A 17227-nucleotide genomic window follows, 5' to 3' on the forward strand; every position below is an offset into this window, starting at 1 on the left:
GTTCATTAGAGAACACATACAGCAACACCTTCACCTGCTATACAGGTTCATTAGAGACGCGCTACAGCAACACCTTCACCTGTTGTACAGGTTCATCAGAGAACAGCTACAACAACACAGCCACAGCAACACCTTCACCTGCTGTACAGGTTCATTAGAGAACAGCTACAACAACACAGCCACAGCAACACCTCCACCTGCTGTACAGGTTCATTAGAGAACACCTACAGCAACACCTTCACCTGCTATACAGGTTCATTAGAGAACACCTACAGCAACACTTTCACCTGCTGTACAGGTTCATCAGAGAACAGCTACAACAACACAGCCACAGCAACACCTTCACCTGCTGTACAGGTTCATTAGAGAACAGCTACAACAACACAGCCACAGCAACACCTCCACCTGCTCTACAGGTTCATTAGAGAACAGCTACAACAACACCTTCACCTGCTGTACAGGTTCATTAGAGAACACATACAGTAACACTTTCACCTGCTGTACAGGTTCATTAGAGACGCGCTACAGCAACACCTTCACCTGTTGTACAGGTTCATAACAGAAAAGAACTAGTTGTAGACCGGAACTAACTAGAAACTTCTTGTTTTACTCGATTTTATAATTGCTCTGGGTTCACACTGACGGCTTTGTGAGGAGCTGTCTGAAGCTGTACTGGATTCTCGTCGTGCCTTGACTTCGCTAACTCCAGACACCTGTTCACAGTAAGTCGACGCAACAGACCGGGGGTACACTCAAACCGCAATTTAGCCTACTAAATAGTGTACCAAAGTAGTAGCCTACGCCACCGGTAGTGTTACATAACAAGTTTTGTACTATTTTGACTATTTTGATATCTTGTCTTTTTTTTCTATGAAATATCGCTTGTTATAACACTGAAAGCCTTCTGCATCCAGAGAATAGAATGGAGTCTCTGGAACTGAATGGAATTGATGACAGCCTGAAACCTACGGTATGCTTCACTCAACTGCACCGAATTCATTTAATGCTAGAGTTAACACACTGTCATGATAATGACCAGCCCTTTCAGCTTTGTTTCTAAACTCAGCAGCTTACAGTACGACATTATGTTATTGTCACCGGGCTAGTAGCCTCAATATTATCTTTTGTACCTGTAGTGTGTAGCTTTTCTTTCTTTTGCTTCTCTTTTTTTAGTAGTTGGAATGTCAGTTGAGTTCATTAATAGCCTATGCATAACACCAGGTGTGGTTTCTGTCAATGTGGGGTGCATGTGTGTGTAATTTAGCTGTGTGTGTTTGTGGGCATTATGCTTGAGGTGTGTGGTATGGCTTTGGTTGTGTGGTTTCTCTGGAGGGACTATATTGTTAGCTATTGTGAAGTGAATCCCTGGTGTATGTAGGTGATGAGTGGTGTCCAAATAGAGTTAACTTTGGTAGTTTTATTTTTGATTGAGGCAGACAATTTATTCATTGTTATGTAGTCGATTATTAGGTTGTATTTCACATTACAGTGTAAAAGATACACACCATTAACACCATACATTGGACATACATTGAGGACTATTTTTGTACCTTTATTTAGCTTTTAGAATAATAATTTAAAGGTGTACACTACAGGGACCTTTCCAGGTAAAAGATAAACAGAAGATGTACCCTTGAGGGTAACACCCCAGTGACAAGAAGTGGTACAGTTTATTACCCCTATATTTCTGAGAGTAAGCAATAAAAAAAAAAAAAAAAAAGTTTGTTAAATTAAGGCTGACCAGCCTAAAGATGCCTTCATGCATCTAAATCCTGTGTTTTGGGATTGCAGGCTTCTGAATGATAGGAAGATATTTTCATGCTTTAATCCAAGGGGTAAAGTTTCCAAGTACACAGTGTTTATTTTCAGCCAGCAATAATTTTAGCTGTAAATTATATTTCATAGGCTTATAACTTCTATAACCTTGCCACTTAAAATGTGATAAATACAGTTTGCGAGCAAATACAGATTGTAAGCTTTGATATAGTTTGCACAGTACAGATCTTACAGATGTATTGTGTATTAATTGTTTTGAATAATATTATTTGATAATACCGTAACAATGACATTCGACTGGTGTCCAGTTCTGGTCAGCATTGTTGTTGGTATATTATACATTTGTTATTAACCATCACCTTGTATACACTCAGGGTTATCAAAGTGTGGCGCAGGGACCCCCAGGGATATGTGATTTTTAAATTTGTTACAGTGGTAGAAATCACAAGCCAGCTTTATCAAAGTTTATTACATTTAGTATATTTCTATTATGTTAAGTATATTTATTATTGAGTTATTAGTTTATTTGACTGGTCACTTGAACTGATGGTTCAATCCATACCTCAATAACTAAAAACAAGAACGATGAATAATATGAACTTAAATCTAATTACAATTTTAATAAAAATGAAGTGGGAATGTAAGGAAGGGAAAAAATTCTATGGTTCTAATGAAAAAGGCAAAATATTATGGAACATATTTTCAATAATGAGGCTAATATTTGAATAGTTGGATTATGTTCACAAAATAAATTGTCAATAAATTTAGAGTCAAAAATATGCAACGTAGAACATGTTTCCCGTAGAAGAGAAAAAAACAAAACTGACATGACAAGAATGAAGAAACAGGGGGCGGATTCAAAACATACTTGTCAGTAATTTTTTTTTTGATGTGTGCACGTGTGTGTGTGTGTGAACTTGTACGTGTGTTTTCTATTATGTTATATGGCTGTGGCTGGGAGCACAGGATGACCTCCTAATTATGAAACTGAAAGTTTTTTTTATTATTTCTGTAAGATGTTGTGTGTTTTTTCTGAGATGTCTTTTATTTATATTGCAGTTAATTGTAAATATGTTGCCATGCATTGGTTTCAGTACTAAATTGCATAATGCATCTTTTTAGTTATTTATTTAATTTCTTGCATAAAAATAAATTGCATAACTACTCTTTATTTTATTTTTAAAAAATATTTCTGCAATTTTTACACCTTTGTAGGATGACCTCTTGGACCCATCACTGCAATTTCTCCCAGAGTCTGATGCTGAGAAGGCTAAGAAGAAGAAGAAGAAATTATTCTTGAGAACCATCTTTGTAATCGTGCCGATCATCCTGGCAGCAATCACTGCACTGATAGTAGGGCTTCTAGTGTGGAACTTTCATTGTGAGTAGTCACTCTAGACAATTTGCAGATCCATACAAAATCACTGATTGTACTGTATTTTTCAAAAGTTTGACTCTCTGTCTTATACAGTGAGAAAAGATGTAAGAATAAAAAAGGTCTTCAGTGGTTCTCTGACGATTGCCAATCGGAGATTCATAGACTCTTATGAGGATAGCGGCAGTGCTCAGTTTAAAGAGCTGGCCTCTCAACTCTCAAAACAAGTGAGTCATGTATGACATTTTAGTTTTTCATTTTACTGTATTATTTAAGCACCTACCAGACTCCTAAAATTATTCATTTTGATATGATACCAATTTCATTGTGCTGATACCCTTTTTTTTTTACATTTACATTTACAGTATTTAGCAGACATCACCCTTATCTAAGGTGACTTGCAGAAGTGCTTGGTAGTCATTATCAAAAAACATATCCTCATGCTAGTACAAATTGGTGAGGGTCTAAGAATACAATCAAGTTGAGCTCAGTCACAGAGGAGTTCCTACAATGAGTTAGTGCTGTAACAAAAACGGTTAGTTTTAACTGCTTTATCCCGTTTGGGGTCATGGTGAACTCGGAGAACACTGGGTGTGAGGCTTGAGTATACCCTGAATGGTACCCTAGGCCATTGCAAGGGACCATGCACACACATTCACCCCTAGGGGTACACCAGTCCAACTACTGGCATGTTTTTTGGAGGTGTGAGGAAACTGGAGAACTCAGAGGAAACTCGCAAGGGTATGGGGAGGACATGTGAAGCACAGACAGTAACTCGAACTCAGGCTTGAACCAGGGATCCTTGTGTTGTGAGGCTGTAACACTACCCACTGCATCACCATCCTATGCTTCTAACATCCAAGCTATATTTATGTCTTTCAGATGAAAAATATGTACAGTAGTGTGCCATTACTGTCCAGATATTACATCAGCTCCAGTGTTCAAGCCTTCAGGTATGAAAATTACATATCTTGCTTCTTAGTACTAATTATTGAACACTGAGTTCATTAGCAAGTTATGAAATGAACCATATTGTATTACCATATCACAATTTTTAAACTGGCATGATTTAGAACGATATGTATAGTCTACAATAAAAATGCAGTTTGTATTGTTTAAATGTGTTCCAAGACCTCTGATAATCATATAATTTCAAATTTCAGCTAAGGCGTGTTTATTTCTTTCTGGTTCAGAAATTAGTTCTACCCCCATCTGGAACATATTTGCCCCTTTTATAAACCCATCCTGTAATTCCACTTATTACATGTATGCCATGTATTTCATTGATTGGAAAAAATGAAAATATGGAAAACCCATATAAAAGTACCAACTGAAATAACCTGCTTTTAAGGATTGAAGAAACTTGAATAAAGCTGTTAAAGGTCTGGTAGACTGGAGCAAAAAACTAAATTGGAAAAAATTGCTTTACATTTATTTGTCTTGATGAAATTGGGGGGACTAAGGACAAGTAACATTGTTCTGACACAATTAAAGTGAAAAACATTAACTAGAAGCAAATTATGGAACAATAATTAATTTTATCTTTACTGTCTCAATGCAAATGGTTTTTAGATTTTCTCACCTACAAAACACTGAACCTCAGAATAATAACAAAAGGCTACTTTCTGTTTCAGTGAGTCCAGTGATGGCAGTGTTATAGCCTACTACATGTCTGAGTTCAGTGTACCAGAGGCTCAGGTATCTGCTGTGGATGAAGACATTGTGTCCTTCATGCGTACTGTGGGGCCAGGACAAACACGGCGGCTGAGCCTGAACCTCAAGCCCACCAATGATCTGCTGATCAACAATATGATGTCTGCAGGTAAAACTGGTATCAGTAATACTTAATTTACTTTCATTCCTTTTCGTAAATGTGTGGTTTCCTGGGAAAACCCTTCACATGGTCAAATTTTGACATATATATTTCTAAAAACTACAGGCTTTCCTGAACTAAATCACATTTCTCTTTGGCATATACAGTTCCCTCCAAAAGTATTGGAATGGCGAGGTCAGTTCTTTGTTTTTGGCCATACACTGAAGACATTTGGATTTGAGATCAAAAAAGATGAATATGAGACGATAGATCAGAATTTCAGTTTACAACAAGATGTGTTATAAAACTTAGAACATAGCACTTTTGGTGGCAGACCACCCAATTAATAGGAGAGCAAAAGTATTAGAACAGATAGTCTTAAAATAAAAACACTTACAACAGGTCAAGCAATGAAAGCTGAAATTCTGATCTATCATCATATATTCATCTTTTGATCTCAAATCTATATGTTTTCAGTTTTTAAAAGCAAAAGATTTGGCCTTGTTGTTCCAGTACTTTCGGAGGGGACTGTATCTCAACCAGAAGTTTATGTTCTGGTTTACAAAAATGAAAAGTTTTAAAATGCATTTAAAGATTTCATTCCTATTCTAATGAAAGATGCTCCACCTACCTCTACATTAATAACCTAATCTATGCATACTAAAACAATATTATTTCCAAATTTTAAAGAATTATACGTTTACACTGGGAAATGAGTTATGCCTCCTCACAATTGGTCCCATTTTTTTTGTCTTTTTTGACTGTTTTCCAGAATTCAGCCACATCCTGTGGGTTTTTCCAGACCACCGCACATAAGTTTCTTCCTTAAAATAATTAAATTTGTGGTTGGTTGCTGTGTATAACAATACATTGTCCTAAGAAATTTGGGCTGTTTTTATTAATGGGTTAAATCCATTGTCACAGCTGTAGATCCTCGCTTGGTTACTTCAACCCAGAAAGGTAATATACTGAAACTCTGTTTTTTATTCCATTTTTTTTTAACTTTCACATATGATTTTGGGTATGTACTAATATTGTCACTAATGTCAGGTCACCATAAGGAATCCCGTCACTCTCGTGCGGGTGAGATGGGCATCATCCAGTCTCCAGGTTTTCCTAATTCTTCCAAAGCTGCCAACACTGAGTGGCAGCTCCGTGCCGACCCCAACCACAGAATTCGGCTGGAGTTTACAGTGATACACCTGGAGAATGACTGCCACAATGACTTCATTAGAGTGTATGATTCTCTTGTCCCCAGTGAGACTCAGGTCATGGCAGAGTAAGTGCTCCTTCAGTGTTCAGTGGAATAGAACTGAATGAAAGATACTGAATGAAAACTTTTTCACACACCAAATGTTTGTTTTCCTAATCAGGAAATGGTGCAGTTTGTCATTTTTAGATCCTTCTGCTCCCTGCTTAGTTAATTTTAAAGAAGTCTTTGACAAGTCTTCCCTTTTCCCGAATCGAACACACCCTCTCTGCTGAAACTACAAATGCTACTTTCTGGGCCAGGAAAATATAAATAGAAGTTTTAAATAAAGAAACTCGTCAAAGTCAGTGCATGGCAGTATTGCAAAACACATGGGTTTTTTTTTAAAATAAGGTATCAGATTATTACAAGTTTTTTTTTTTTACTTGTATGACTTCATGAAATCATCAGCAACATCATTTTTATGTATCTAGCAGAGAATGTATCTACTCGGAAAATCAATCAAATGTAATTTGAATATGGCTGTTTAAATGTTTGCTTATGACTGCACTGTGTTTAATTTAGTAATTACAATAATTGTAATAATTCTGTGAAACATCACTGTCACCACTCCTTACATATACTTGCAGGAAATGTGGACACTATACCCAAAATGAACAGCTGGTTTTCCTGTCCTCTGGAAATGTCATGTTAGTTACTCTGGTCACAAACGGAGAGCACAGTTCCACAGGCTTCAGTGCAAAATACTCTCAGGTACCTGCAGAAATCCAAGGTACAGTTACAAAGTCTAGAACTCTTAGAGCCATTGGATTATATTGCAAAGTCCTAACAATGTAGAAACTCTTTCATCTCTTCTTCCAGGGTGTGGTGGGAAACTAACAGGGATGAAAGGGACCATTAGGTCTCCAGGCTTTCCCTCCAGTTATCCTCCCCAGATCCAATGTGTTTGGAACATTAAAGTAACAAATTACTTTGTAAAAAAATTTTTTAAGTGGGATGTGACATTTTGCTGGGTCACTGGATGACACACATTTTTGTTGGTTTTTCCCCCACATTTTTCTGTTAATCCATCTGTATGCCCTCTCTCAGGTTCCAGAGGGAAAGCACATCATAATAAACTTCAGCAAGTTTTCACTGGCTAATCCAGGACAGAGCCCAGACAACTGTACTAAAGATTACCTGGAGGTTAATGGCAACAGGTTAGACCTTTACGAAAGGCAAAGTTATTTTTATATAGGTTAATTAAGTGATTAAATGAGTGAGTGAGTGAGTGAGTGAGCATTATTAACTGGATTAGTTAACATGAACAAACCAGGAACTTCAGCATTAATAAACATAATAAATGTTAAAGTAAAAATTAAGTTACATGATGGGGTTGTGTGATGTGGCGCATTACCACCGTAAATTTATTTTGATGATTATTTTCTAATAACAGCATATCCTAACGTGTTTTATTCTTCTTATTCCACAGCAGTTTGCCAACGCTAACAATTTAAATTTTTTCAGGAATGAAAGATCATACTTTTTTTCCATTTATAGTTACAGTTAATGTTGTGGAACATCTGTGAAACAGGTTTTCACTGTTATGGCTTACATACTTGCAGCCATAAAACAGTTGTTCCCTCACCAGCCTCTAGTATCTCTCTCTCTTCTGAAGTTAATCAGGCAGAAAAATGCACCTTGTCATGTTACAGAGTAATCGCAAAGTGCAAAGCTCCCTGTCCTGAAGTCTTAAGAGTTACAAATTAAACTTAAAGTTACAGCTTTACGTCTGATCGTTACAAATCATCTTCTCACAGAAAACTTCTCACAGAAAACTCACACATGCACAATTATACGTGTTTTTTTTAATCAGTTATAAGTCTCCATGTAAGTTGTTACTATAGAAACACTAATGTATTAAAATTAGTGCATTGATATAAAATGTACTTTGCACTACTGTCAGTGCTGCTGTTGTAGAATTCAACAGCTCTATGGTATAAAATAAAATAAATTAGCAAAATATAAATTACAGCATTTTCCTGTTACTAAATGCCCTAAAACTTCCTGAACTCTGATTTTCAAGTGTAAATATTGAAATTTGCTTTTCAGTCTCAGATCTAAATTTTGCCAGTTAATAACCACAATTTAGGTCGATTTAAATTTACTCACTGATGCCGTGAACATGTTAATGCAAGTGGTTATTGTTTGGCATATTTGGTTTATTAGTTGAAAAATACCAATTAACACCAGTGTCAGTTACTTTGTTAATGTTACTTACCGTGTATTAATGCTGAAGTTCATCTAAACACATTAAAATGGTGATGTCATCACATTCACAAATTATTTTTCCAATGAACATAATGGCATAAACATTTCCACAATTCTGCGAGGTAATGTATTTCATTTTTTATTTTTAAGGATGTGTGGAAAAAAATATGAAGAAATACGTCTCGTCATCAAGACCAATAAGACAGATATCACATTCTACTCTGACATGTCCTATGTAGACGAGGGCTTCGCTGCAGAGTTTGAAGCCTTTGAATCTTTTGATCGTATGTTCACTGATTATTCTAAATGTGTATTTTTGACTGAAATGACATTTAATAATATGCATGGGAAAAAAAACATATGAACATGCTAATGTAATAGTCATAATGATATAAATAGGCTTGTCTTTTAATGTGTAGGTTGTTCTGAAAAATTCCACTGTGAAAATGATGCCTGCATTTCTCAGAAGCTGAGATGTGATGGCTATGATGACTGTGGAGACATGAGCGACGAGAAGAACTGCGGTCCGTTCAGATACATCACTTATAAATTTAAAGGAAGAGTTGAGGCAAAAAATGAAATGTTCATGATCACCCAAGACATCTTTGGTATCTGAAGTTTGTTTCTTTAGTTTAGCACAGGAGCTATGAGGCTGATCTTTTAACAATATTTTATAGCTACCAGTTTAACACTGCTTAAATCACACACTTTTCTTAAAAGACATTGTATGGATCATGTGTAATATCTATCAGTAATAACATGAGGAACTAATTGTAACTATGTTAGAATTTGAACCACTTCTAAAATATAATTCTGCCTTCAAAGTTTGGGCTACACCTCCTTACAGAGACAAACCATGAGCTAAGAAAGAAAGTGACTTACTTTAAAATGGCCAAATTACTTATGAATTATTAATTCTGAAGTTCATGATTTGTTGCTGTTACCTAATGCAATAAATAATGCTAGTTAAGGGAAATGTAATGTACAGCATTACCAATATATGATACAAAACCATGTTTAGTAATGATGCAGCAAGACGTTTGTCACCTGACATCTCCTTTTATCCACGCAGTCTGTAATGAGTCTTACATCAAATGTAAGAATGGTTTCTGCAAGCCCAAATACTGGCACTGTGATGGGGTGAATGACTGTGGTGACAATACAGACGAGGAGAACTGTGGTAAGAATGGAACTGAAACATTGATTCTACACAAACTTTACAGTTTGGTGAGAATTAATAGTAAACCTTTGCCCTGTCTGCAGGATATTGTAAAGCTGGGGAAATAGCCTGTCGAAACGGCCGCTGTATTTCTGAGCAGAAGAAGTGTGATGGCCATAACGACTGTGAGGATGGTACAGATGAATCCAAGTGCGCTAAATGTGAGTCCTCCCAACACAACCATAAGCATTTTCGACTCTTTTAGCTTCTTTTGTTGTTGTTGTTTTTTGACTGGAGAATTCATTAAAGCATTTACAGAAGCGTCGAGTATGGGGGACTAGAGGTAACCTCGCTGTTATTTGTGTAGATGATTTTGTTCTCTTGGCACCTTCCAAAGTGGACAGGCAATAGAAATGAGGTTTCTCCACAGGGTTATAGGGTTTGGTTTTTTTGATATAGGGTGAGGAGCTCAGGGAGAGATTTGGAGTAGAGCTGCTCCTCCTCTGAATTTAGAGGAGCCAGTTGAGATGATTCAGGCACCTTAGAAGAATGCCCCCTGGTCAACTGCCATTAGTATCAGGCACATCTTACTGAATGGAGACCCCAGGGCAGTCCCAGGACCCTTTGGAGATTATATTTCACAATTAGCTTGGGAAGAACTATTTACCAGGACTAGCTAGAATCTTTGGCCAGGAATAGAGTTGTCTGGACTGACCTTCCCAGCCTGTTGGCAATGCAACCCCCAATAGGATATGTGGAAGGAAACCAAATGAGTGAATGAACATGTTTCACTAAACAGGATCATTTTCTCAGCAAAATTAGTGTCCTTGGTGATCACACATATATGCTACAGTTCTGGCAGAAATGGGTCAAAACAGTAGTATTTCTTTAATGAAAGAATTCTGGTATGTTTCCTATGAAGCTTTTGATATTGAACGAGTTAGAAAAGCCCCAGTTTGTCAATTGTGGCCATTTTCTTTTATCAACTACTGTATAGATTGGTAGAAAGGACGAATGTGTTGTTCCGCTGCCTGTTCTACAGTGGGACTTGGGACAGTATAGCGTGACACGTTAGACATGTTTAATGTTCTATCAGAGCAGCTTATTCAGAAATGTAATAATAAAACATAGATGTATTTTATGAGCTCAAGACAATCAAAGGTGCCAGAAAGGTTAGTTAGGATCATGAACATTTTTGTTGGTGCTACAGAGAACTAAAAAATGGCACTATGTGGAAGAACCTTTGTGGGGGACATTATTCAGTTTATTGTGACCAGAAAAAGAACTATGAACTAAAATGTTCTTTAGGGAACCAGAAATAGTAAATAGTTAACCTTTATTTTTAAGACTGTGTGATTATATATTCTGTCTGCAGCTTGCATGTCTCAAGGATTCAGTGTCTACAGGTAAACAATAAGGAGCTGGTTTTACCTGTTGTATTTTCTGTTTAGCTATAGTCCTCACCTGCTCTGAGTTTACCTTCAAGTGTAAGAACAACATGTGCATCAGCAAGCAGAACCCACAATGTGATGGGCACAAAGATTGTGAGGATGGTTCAGATGAAGAAGGCTGCGGTAAGCTTAGTTTAATCGCTTTACTAAGCAACTTGAATAATTCATAACTACTCCAGTGCCACCCACATTTGTTACTGTTATACATACTGTATATAAAATGCCCCAAATTATTGTTAAAAATTGTTGTTAATGCAACAAATGCCCTGAAAAATACTGTACTGTACTAAACAGCTCCGGGGTCTCCGGTTTGATCTTGACCTCTGGTTAATGTCAATGCATGTTCTCGCTGTGTCTGCATGGGCTTTCTCTATGTTCTCTGGTTTCCCTCCCACTTCCCAAAAGCCACAGCCAATAGATATATTGGCTATGCTTACACATTGATGCTAAGACTAGGTATTGTTCAGAAAGCACACTGGTGGTCTGTATTAAATTATAGGCACAATCATTCATAATATCTATTTTATATAAAAAGTACTTCTGTATAAATAATGTTAATCAGATGTTATATTTTTCTTCTGTATGTTACCGAGAGCTTCACATACTATCTTTATCATAGCAACTGTGCTAGCTAGCTAGCTAGCATCCAGCTTGCTAGATAGAGAAATGTATCATGCATAACAATTGACAATATTGATTATTTAACTGGTTTTAACAACATGCTGGATAGAAAGGAGTCTCCTTTCCCTCCCTTTGGTATATATTTGGTATAAAGCACTGACACTGGAGACTCCTTCTATAAATTGTAAATTAACATAACCTCACAGAAAGCACTACTGTCAGAGCTGCTGTTATAGAAAATAAATCAGCAGCAGAAAATTAATCAATCAGAATCAAGAATTCAACAGAACACAAAACAAAATATCAGAAATATTGCCTGTCTGTGGATACTGCTGTGTTCATGTCAAGTAGTACCTCACCATGTGCCTTGAATAGTTATGTGATTGTGCTGATTTTTCTGCAGAATGTGGTACGAGGCCTTACCAGTCCTCTCGGATTGTGGGTGGTGAGGAGGCCGAGGAAGGCTATTGGCCCTGGCAGGTTAGCCTTCACTTAAATGGCAAGGCTCATGTGTGTGGAGCCACCCTAATCAGCAACCTCTGGCTAGTCACCGCTGCACACTGTATACAAGAGACTAACAGGTACGTATACTTCATCTTGCTTTTATTTTTGCTGATTCAATTGTATTTTATTTCGTTTATTTGTTGTTAAGCAGCAAAGCCCTAATGAGATTAGTCCTGTTTTTAGAGGAGCTTTGAAATATTAACAAAAAATAAGAAGAAATCAGAATGGGTTGCAGAAATGATTATAAATAATAGAATTAAATAAGTAAGGAATAGAGATATGGAGGAATTATTATTATATAGATAAGATATATTATAGGAAAATAATCAAGAACAGGGTGATGTGAAGCAGCTTGAGTGGAGTTATTGAATTTTCAAATAACAGCATGCCTTGTGTTTTATTCCTCTTACACACAGCAATCTGCCAACGCTAACAATTTTTATTTGTTAAAGGTGACATGGCATAATTTTTTTGATCCAGTTATAGTTGTGTTTAATGTTGTGGAATGTCTCCAAAAAAAGCAGTGGTAGCTCAGTGGTTAAGACATTGAGCTTCTGATGAGAAAGTCGTGACTTTAAATCTCAGCACTGCCAAGCTACCACCCCTGGGCACTTAATTCTCAACTGCTCAGTTGTATAAATGAGATAAATATAATTTGCTCTGGATAAGGATGTCTGCCAAATGCCATAAATGTATGTTTTTTTAATGTTATGACTTACATTATAGACACTATGAACAGTCTCTCACCAGTGTCTCTTTTTTCTCTCTCTTGAAGTTAATAAGACAAAAAAATGCAGCTTGATATTCCTCTGTTCTAAAGACTTTCTCATGCAGGGAAACATGGTTAAAGTTTTACCTCTGACTAAAGTGCTGACACTGGAGACTCCTTACAAAAATGCTAAATAAACATTTACAAATAAACATTTCCTCACAATATCAAAAATTACACATATTTTTTAAATTTGGTTTTGTGGAGCATCTACCATACAAGTTGCTGTATATAAGCTATTACTATGTAAATGCTAACATATAACAAACATTATTGTATGTCTGTACATCTGAGCAGATATTCTGGGCCAGACGAGTGGGACGTCTACCTGGGGCTGCACTCTCAGAATCAGATTAACACAGCCAACACAGTGCTGAAGCAAGTGAAGCAGATCATATGTCATCCTGAGTACAACCCCCTGAGCTATGATAATGACATTGCTCTGATGGAGCTAGACAGCCCTGTGACCCTCAGCCAGTATATTTGGCCTATCTGCCTACCTGCAGCCACATACGTGTTACCTGCAGGCCAGTCTGTCTGGATCACAGGTTGGGGCAAAATCAGAGAGGAGGGAAGTAAGTATGAATACATTAAGGGAAAGAATTTTATTGTCTATGAAAACTAATAAGGTGAAGGAAGATATGCACGCAATGGAGCGAACAGATTCTTAGAGTCTTATTTCTTATTAAACTAAGGAACATTTTGGGTAAAATTACCTCCAAATGGACATTATGCATTTTCTGTGACCCCAAGCTTTCACCACCCTACACTTAATTCCAGATATATAATTTAAAACTACTGTACATTTGAACATTTGAACATTTTATTATCAGTAAAATTTGTGCAACATAATTGACTAAAAACCAAAGGAACATTCCTCACACTGATCTACCAGTCTAGTGGGAATAGTGAATTTGCATTTCTTAACACACCTTTTCAAAAAGTCAAGAGGTGTGTTTGAATAGGTGCATCTCTGTCTGCTGTCAGTTCCAGCTTTGAATGATACATAAGAAATAAAACATGACAGGGCATGTTGTTATAGGAAAATAACCCAGGCCAGGCCGGTGTGATACAGCCTCCCACAAAGTAAAGGAGCCTGTTTATACGTGACACATGACTTTGCGTGCATGTGCAGAAGCAGCGGCTGCGCAACCGGTGTTGTGCACTACATCTGACCTACATCTGGAGGATTAAATGTGGCAATCACTCGATGGCATGTCATAGTCAAAACATTGCTGTCGATCAGGTTTCCAAGTCAAACTGTAAAATATTTAGCGATATCATGCATAGAGATTTAAACAAGAGAGATAAACACACTGACAAGCTCTGTCTCTCTTAAAACTTAGTGCTGCCATCATGATTGTTGCCATGAGCTATGCCTCAAATCGAAAACTCTGACCTTACATTCAAAAGTATTTACTAATGTAGAAAATACAGAAGACAGGTATGTTAAACAGACCTTTCAGTATGTAGGTTTGAAGGCTACATGAGAGGTTAATTCACTAAAAACACTAACTGTAATGAGAAAACGGGCTAGTGTTAGTACTCAATAAATAGTATAAAACTCTTCATTTAAAATATTAGCACACAAAATCCAGCTTTGTAGTTAGAGTGATGTTTCTAATAATAATTTGTAAAATAAATGAATAAAACAAAAGAGATTGTGAGGGGTCGTGAACTCGAGTTTGGGAATCCCTACTTTAAACCCTTAACAATGATGATCACATTAACCAATAAACTGTGTGGACAAGCACATGAGTAAAAAGTTGAAGGACCAAATCTCATTCATTAATTTATCTTCAGTAACCACTTTACCCTGGTTAGGGTTGCAGTGAATCCCGGAGATACTGGATGTGAGGCGAGAATACACCTTGGATGGGACACCAGTACATCACAAGGCACAATGGACACACATTCACACTTATGGGCAATTTAGAGTCACCTTCCACCTACCTGCATTATTTTGGAAGGTGGGAGGAAACTGAAAACCCAGAGGAAACATGCAAAACTCTGGATTCACCCTGATCCTGATCAGGATTGTACTGCGGTTGTCCTGCAACAAGATAATTCTGATAATCCTGTTCCTTGTAAACATACAACAAGGAAACAGTCCCATAATTAAGGCAAAATAAACCCCAAAATTGCTTGGAAAAAACAACTGAGCCTCTCCCTCTCCAGAACTGATACGAAAAAGGGAGTGTAAAACAGGTTTGTCAGGAAGAATGAGCAAGGTAATGAAGGAATAGAAAGGATCCAAAAGCTTCTTTGGATCCCCAAAAATAGAGGATACTAATAAGGTTGGAGACAGTTATAAAGGCAAAAGTTGGGCATCATATTCAAAAAGGAACATGCAAACTTTTGAACTGATATCATTTTTTATGCTATTAAGATCTTTACACTATTTGACCATGATTGTAATAGTTGCGAAACCTAACACACTAAATATCTTATCAGTTAAATGTATTTGTCTTCTTAAGTTTCGCACTCAACTCTATTTACTACAGTATTGTTCTCCACAGCTGTATTTGCTCACTGTACAAACTTAAGTAACTTCCCATGTTAGCTCCATTTAATGCACACAAGAACAGCTGTTGCATTTATACTTTAAAGGGAAAATTAAGTTTATGTTTAGGGGGATTGTGCTTCAAATAAATTTTGTACTTTGTGTTTGTTCTTGGCTCAGGTTTAGCGACAGTGCTGCAGGAAGCAGAGGTGCGTGTCATCAACGAAACCGTGTGTAGTCAGCTGATACAAGATGAGATCACGCCACAGATGATCTGTGCAGGAATTCTGACAGGAGGAGTGGATGCCTGTCAGGTAGATAAAGCAACTGCTTTCTCCCTTACTGCTTTTTCTATGTTCATTAAATCTGCTCTTATTATAAAAGTATTCCTCTCTCCATCCTCAGGGTGACTCAGGCGGGCCCATGTCCTTCGAAGACCCAGCAACCAGCCGGTTGTTTCTAGTCGGGGTCGTGAGCTGGGGTGAAGGCTGTGGCCGAAAGGGAAAGCCTGGCATTTACACACGGGTCACCAAGTACCGCAGCTGGATCCGAGAGGAGAGTGGGGTATAAAATGCACATTTGAGGTGTGTGTGAGACTGTTTTTTTAAATCCCACTCTGCCCGCTCCTGGAGGAATCTCGCCCACTTCCACAGACACATTTCAGACCAATCCCACCTGCTCCCCAAGGAGTTTTTAATCTGCTCGCTTAATCTGGTTGTTTTATTTGTATATATGAATGCTATTTGTTTTTTTGGGGTTTTTTTTTTCTTATTGAATGATAAGATGATAAATGTTTTATATAGCACTGTATTTTTTCAAATGAGTTATGTTTTCAGGGTCTATGTTATAATTAGTGCTGATTACATGTCTTAAAATGTACAATGTAATATGCAATGTGTAGATTATGTGAAAAGTAACAGAAGAGTAAATTCCTGTATTATGTGCATTTATGTTCATTTCCATCTTTAACTTACTAAAAAAACCTTATTAATTTTAGTTAGTTAATTTTAGTTTAGTAATTTTGGTATTAATTTTCACTGGTGAAGAAAAATGTCATAGAAACAATTGCAGTTTTGTGAAGTCTCCTAATGGTTTAACTTGTGATATGTTTAATGGGTCTAGATTGCAAGTCAAACAGGTCCTGGTCTCTGAAGGTGATCTTGTGGTAAAAGGCATATGATGATTTAATGGTGATGGACTTCTTTGATATAACATCAGTAACAATTCTGTATTTCTCTGTATTTATCTATAAGACAACAAGAAAACGCTTGTATAATGCATAGCTACTGTAGATTGAACTGGCAAATGGCTTAAAAAGATACTACAATTCAAATATAGAAATACACACACTATATATATCCTGGATTAAGAATGAGAGGAAATCATTAAAACCACTGGATTTTGAGAAAAAATGGTTGATGGACCTAGTAAGCTCATACTCATCAAGAGGCATATATATATATATATATATATATATATATATATATGTGTGTGTGTGTGTGTGTGTACATACATACATATATATATATGATATATATACATACATATATATGATATATACATATATAAGTTTAGAGGATGTACTGTGTGTTTGGGAGCCAATATATAATTATTTTTAAATGGTTTGTTTTGTTTTTTGAAGATGTATAGACTCCATTCACCTCAGTTTGCATTCCCACAATGTGCCTTATTTCTATTATGACTCTTGGTTTACAGAATAAATGTATTAATAGTTTTGTACTTGTTTGTGCGTGTTGTTCTTGTTTTTAGTTACATTTATCAGTGTGTTGAGTTAC

General features: G+C 36.7%; 1 protein-coding gene across 3 annotated transcripts; it reads left to right on the top strand.

The window, feature by feature from the left end:
• The first annotated feature begins 492 nt into the window (after positions 1–492).
• Positions 493–17159, top strand: st14b (ST14 transmembrane serine protease matriptase b). Of its 3 annotated transcripts, none has more exons than XM_026938862.3 (20): positions 493–722; positions 901–970; positions 2992–3157; positions 3248–3378; positions 4034–4104; positions 4786–4973; positions 5889–5924; positions 6015–6243; positions 6804–6946; positions 7036–7133; positions 7264–7373; positions 8575–8708; positions 8844–8948; positions 9497–9604; positions 9688–9804; positions 11035–11157; positions 12059–12236; positions 13226–13503; positions 15612–15745; positions 15837–17159. In XM_026938862.3, the coding sequence occupies exons 2-20, from the start codon at positions 923–925 to the stop codon at positions 15999–16001; spliced, it is 2562 nt and encodes an 853-aa protein (XP_026794663.3). In that variant the 5' UTR covers positions 493–722; positions 901–922; the 3' UTR covers positions 16002–17159. The 3 variants fall into 3 exon arrangements, with proteins under 3 accessions (XP_026794663.3, XP_026794664.3, XP_053096206.1); XM_026938863.3 differs by having other exon boundaries at positions 915–970; XM_053240231.1 differs by lacking the exon at positions 493–722 and having other exon boundaries at positions 729–970.
• Positions 17160–17227: the final 68 nt, after the last annotated feature.

Source organism: Pangasianodon hypophthalmus, chromosome 15 (assembly GCF_027358585.1).
Source record: "Pangasianodon hypophthalmus isolate fPanHyp1 chromosome 15, fPanHyp1.pri, whole genome shotgun sequence".
NCBI classification, from domain to species: Eukaryota; Metazoa; Chordata; class Actinopteri; order Siluriformes; family Pangasiidae; genus Pangasianodon; species Pangasianodon hypophthalmus.

What these genes read in the sequence shown, in the direction of transcription:
- st14b (XM_026938862.3), top strand. Translation starts at nt 923, where the DNA reads ATGGAGTCTCTGGAACTGAATGGAATTGATGACAGCCTGAAACCTACG. An exon ending in ATGACAGCCTGAAACCTACG is followed by an intron (nt 971 to 2,991) that starts GTATGCTTCACT and finishes ACACCTTTGTAG; the next exon opens with GATGACCTCTTGGACCCATC. An exon ending in CTGGAGGTTAATGGCAACAG is followed by an intron (nt 7,374 to 8,574) that starts GTTAGACCTTTA and finishes TTTATTTTTAAG; the next exon opens with GATGTGTGGAAAAAAATATG.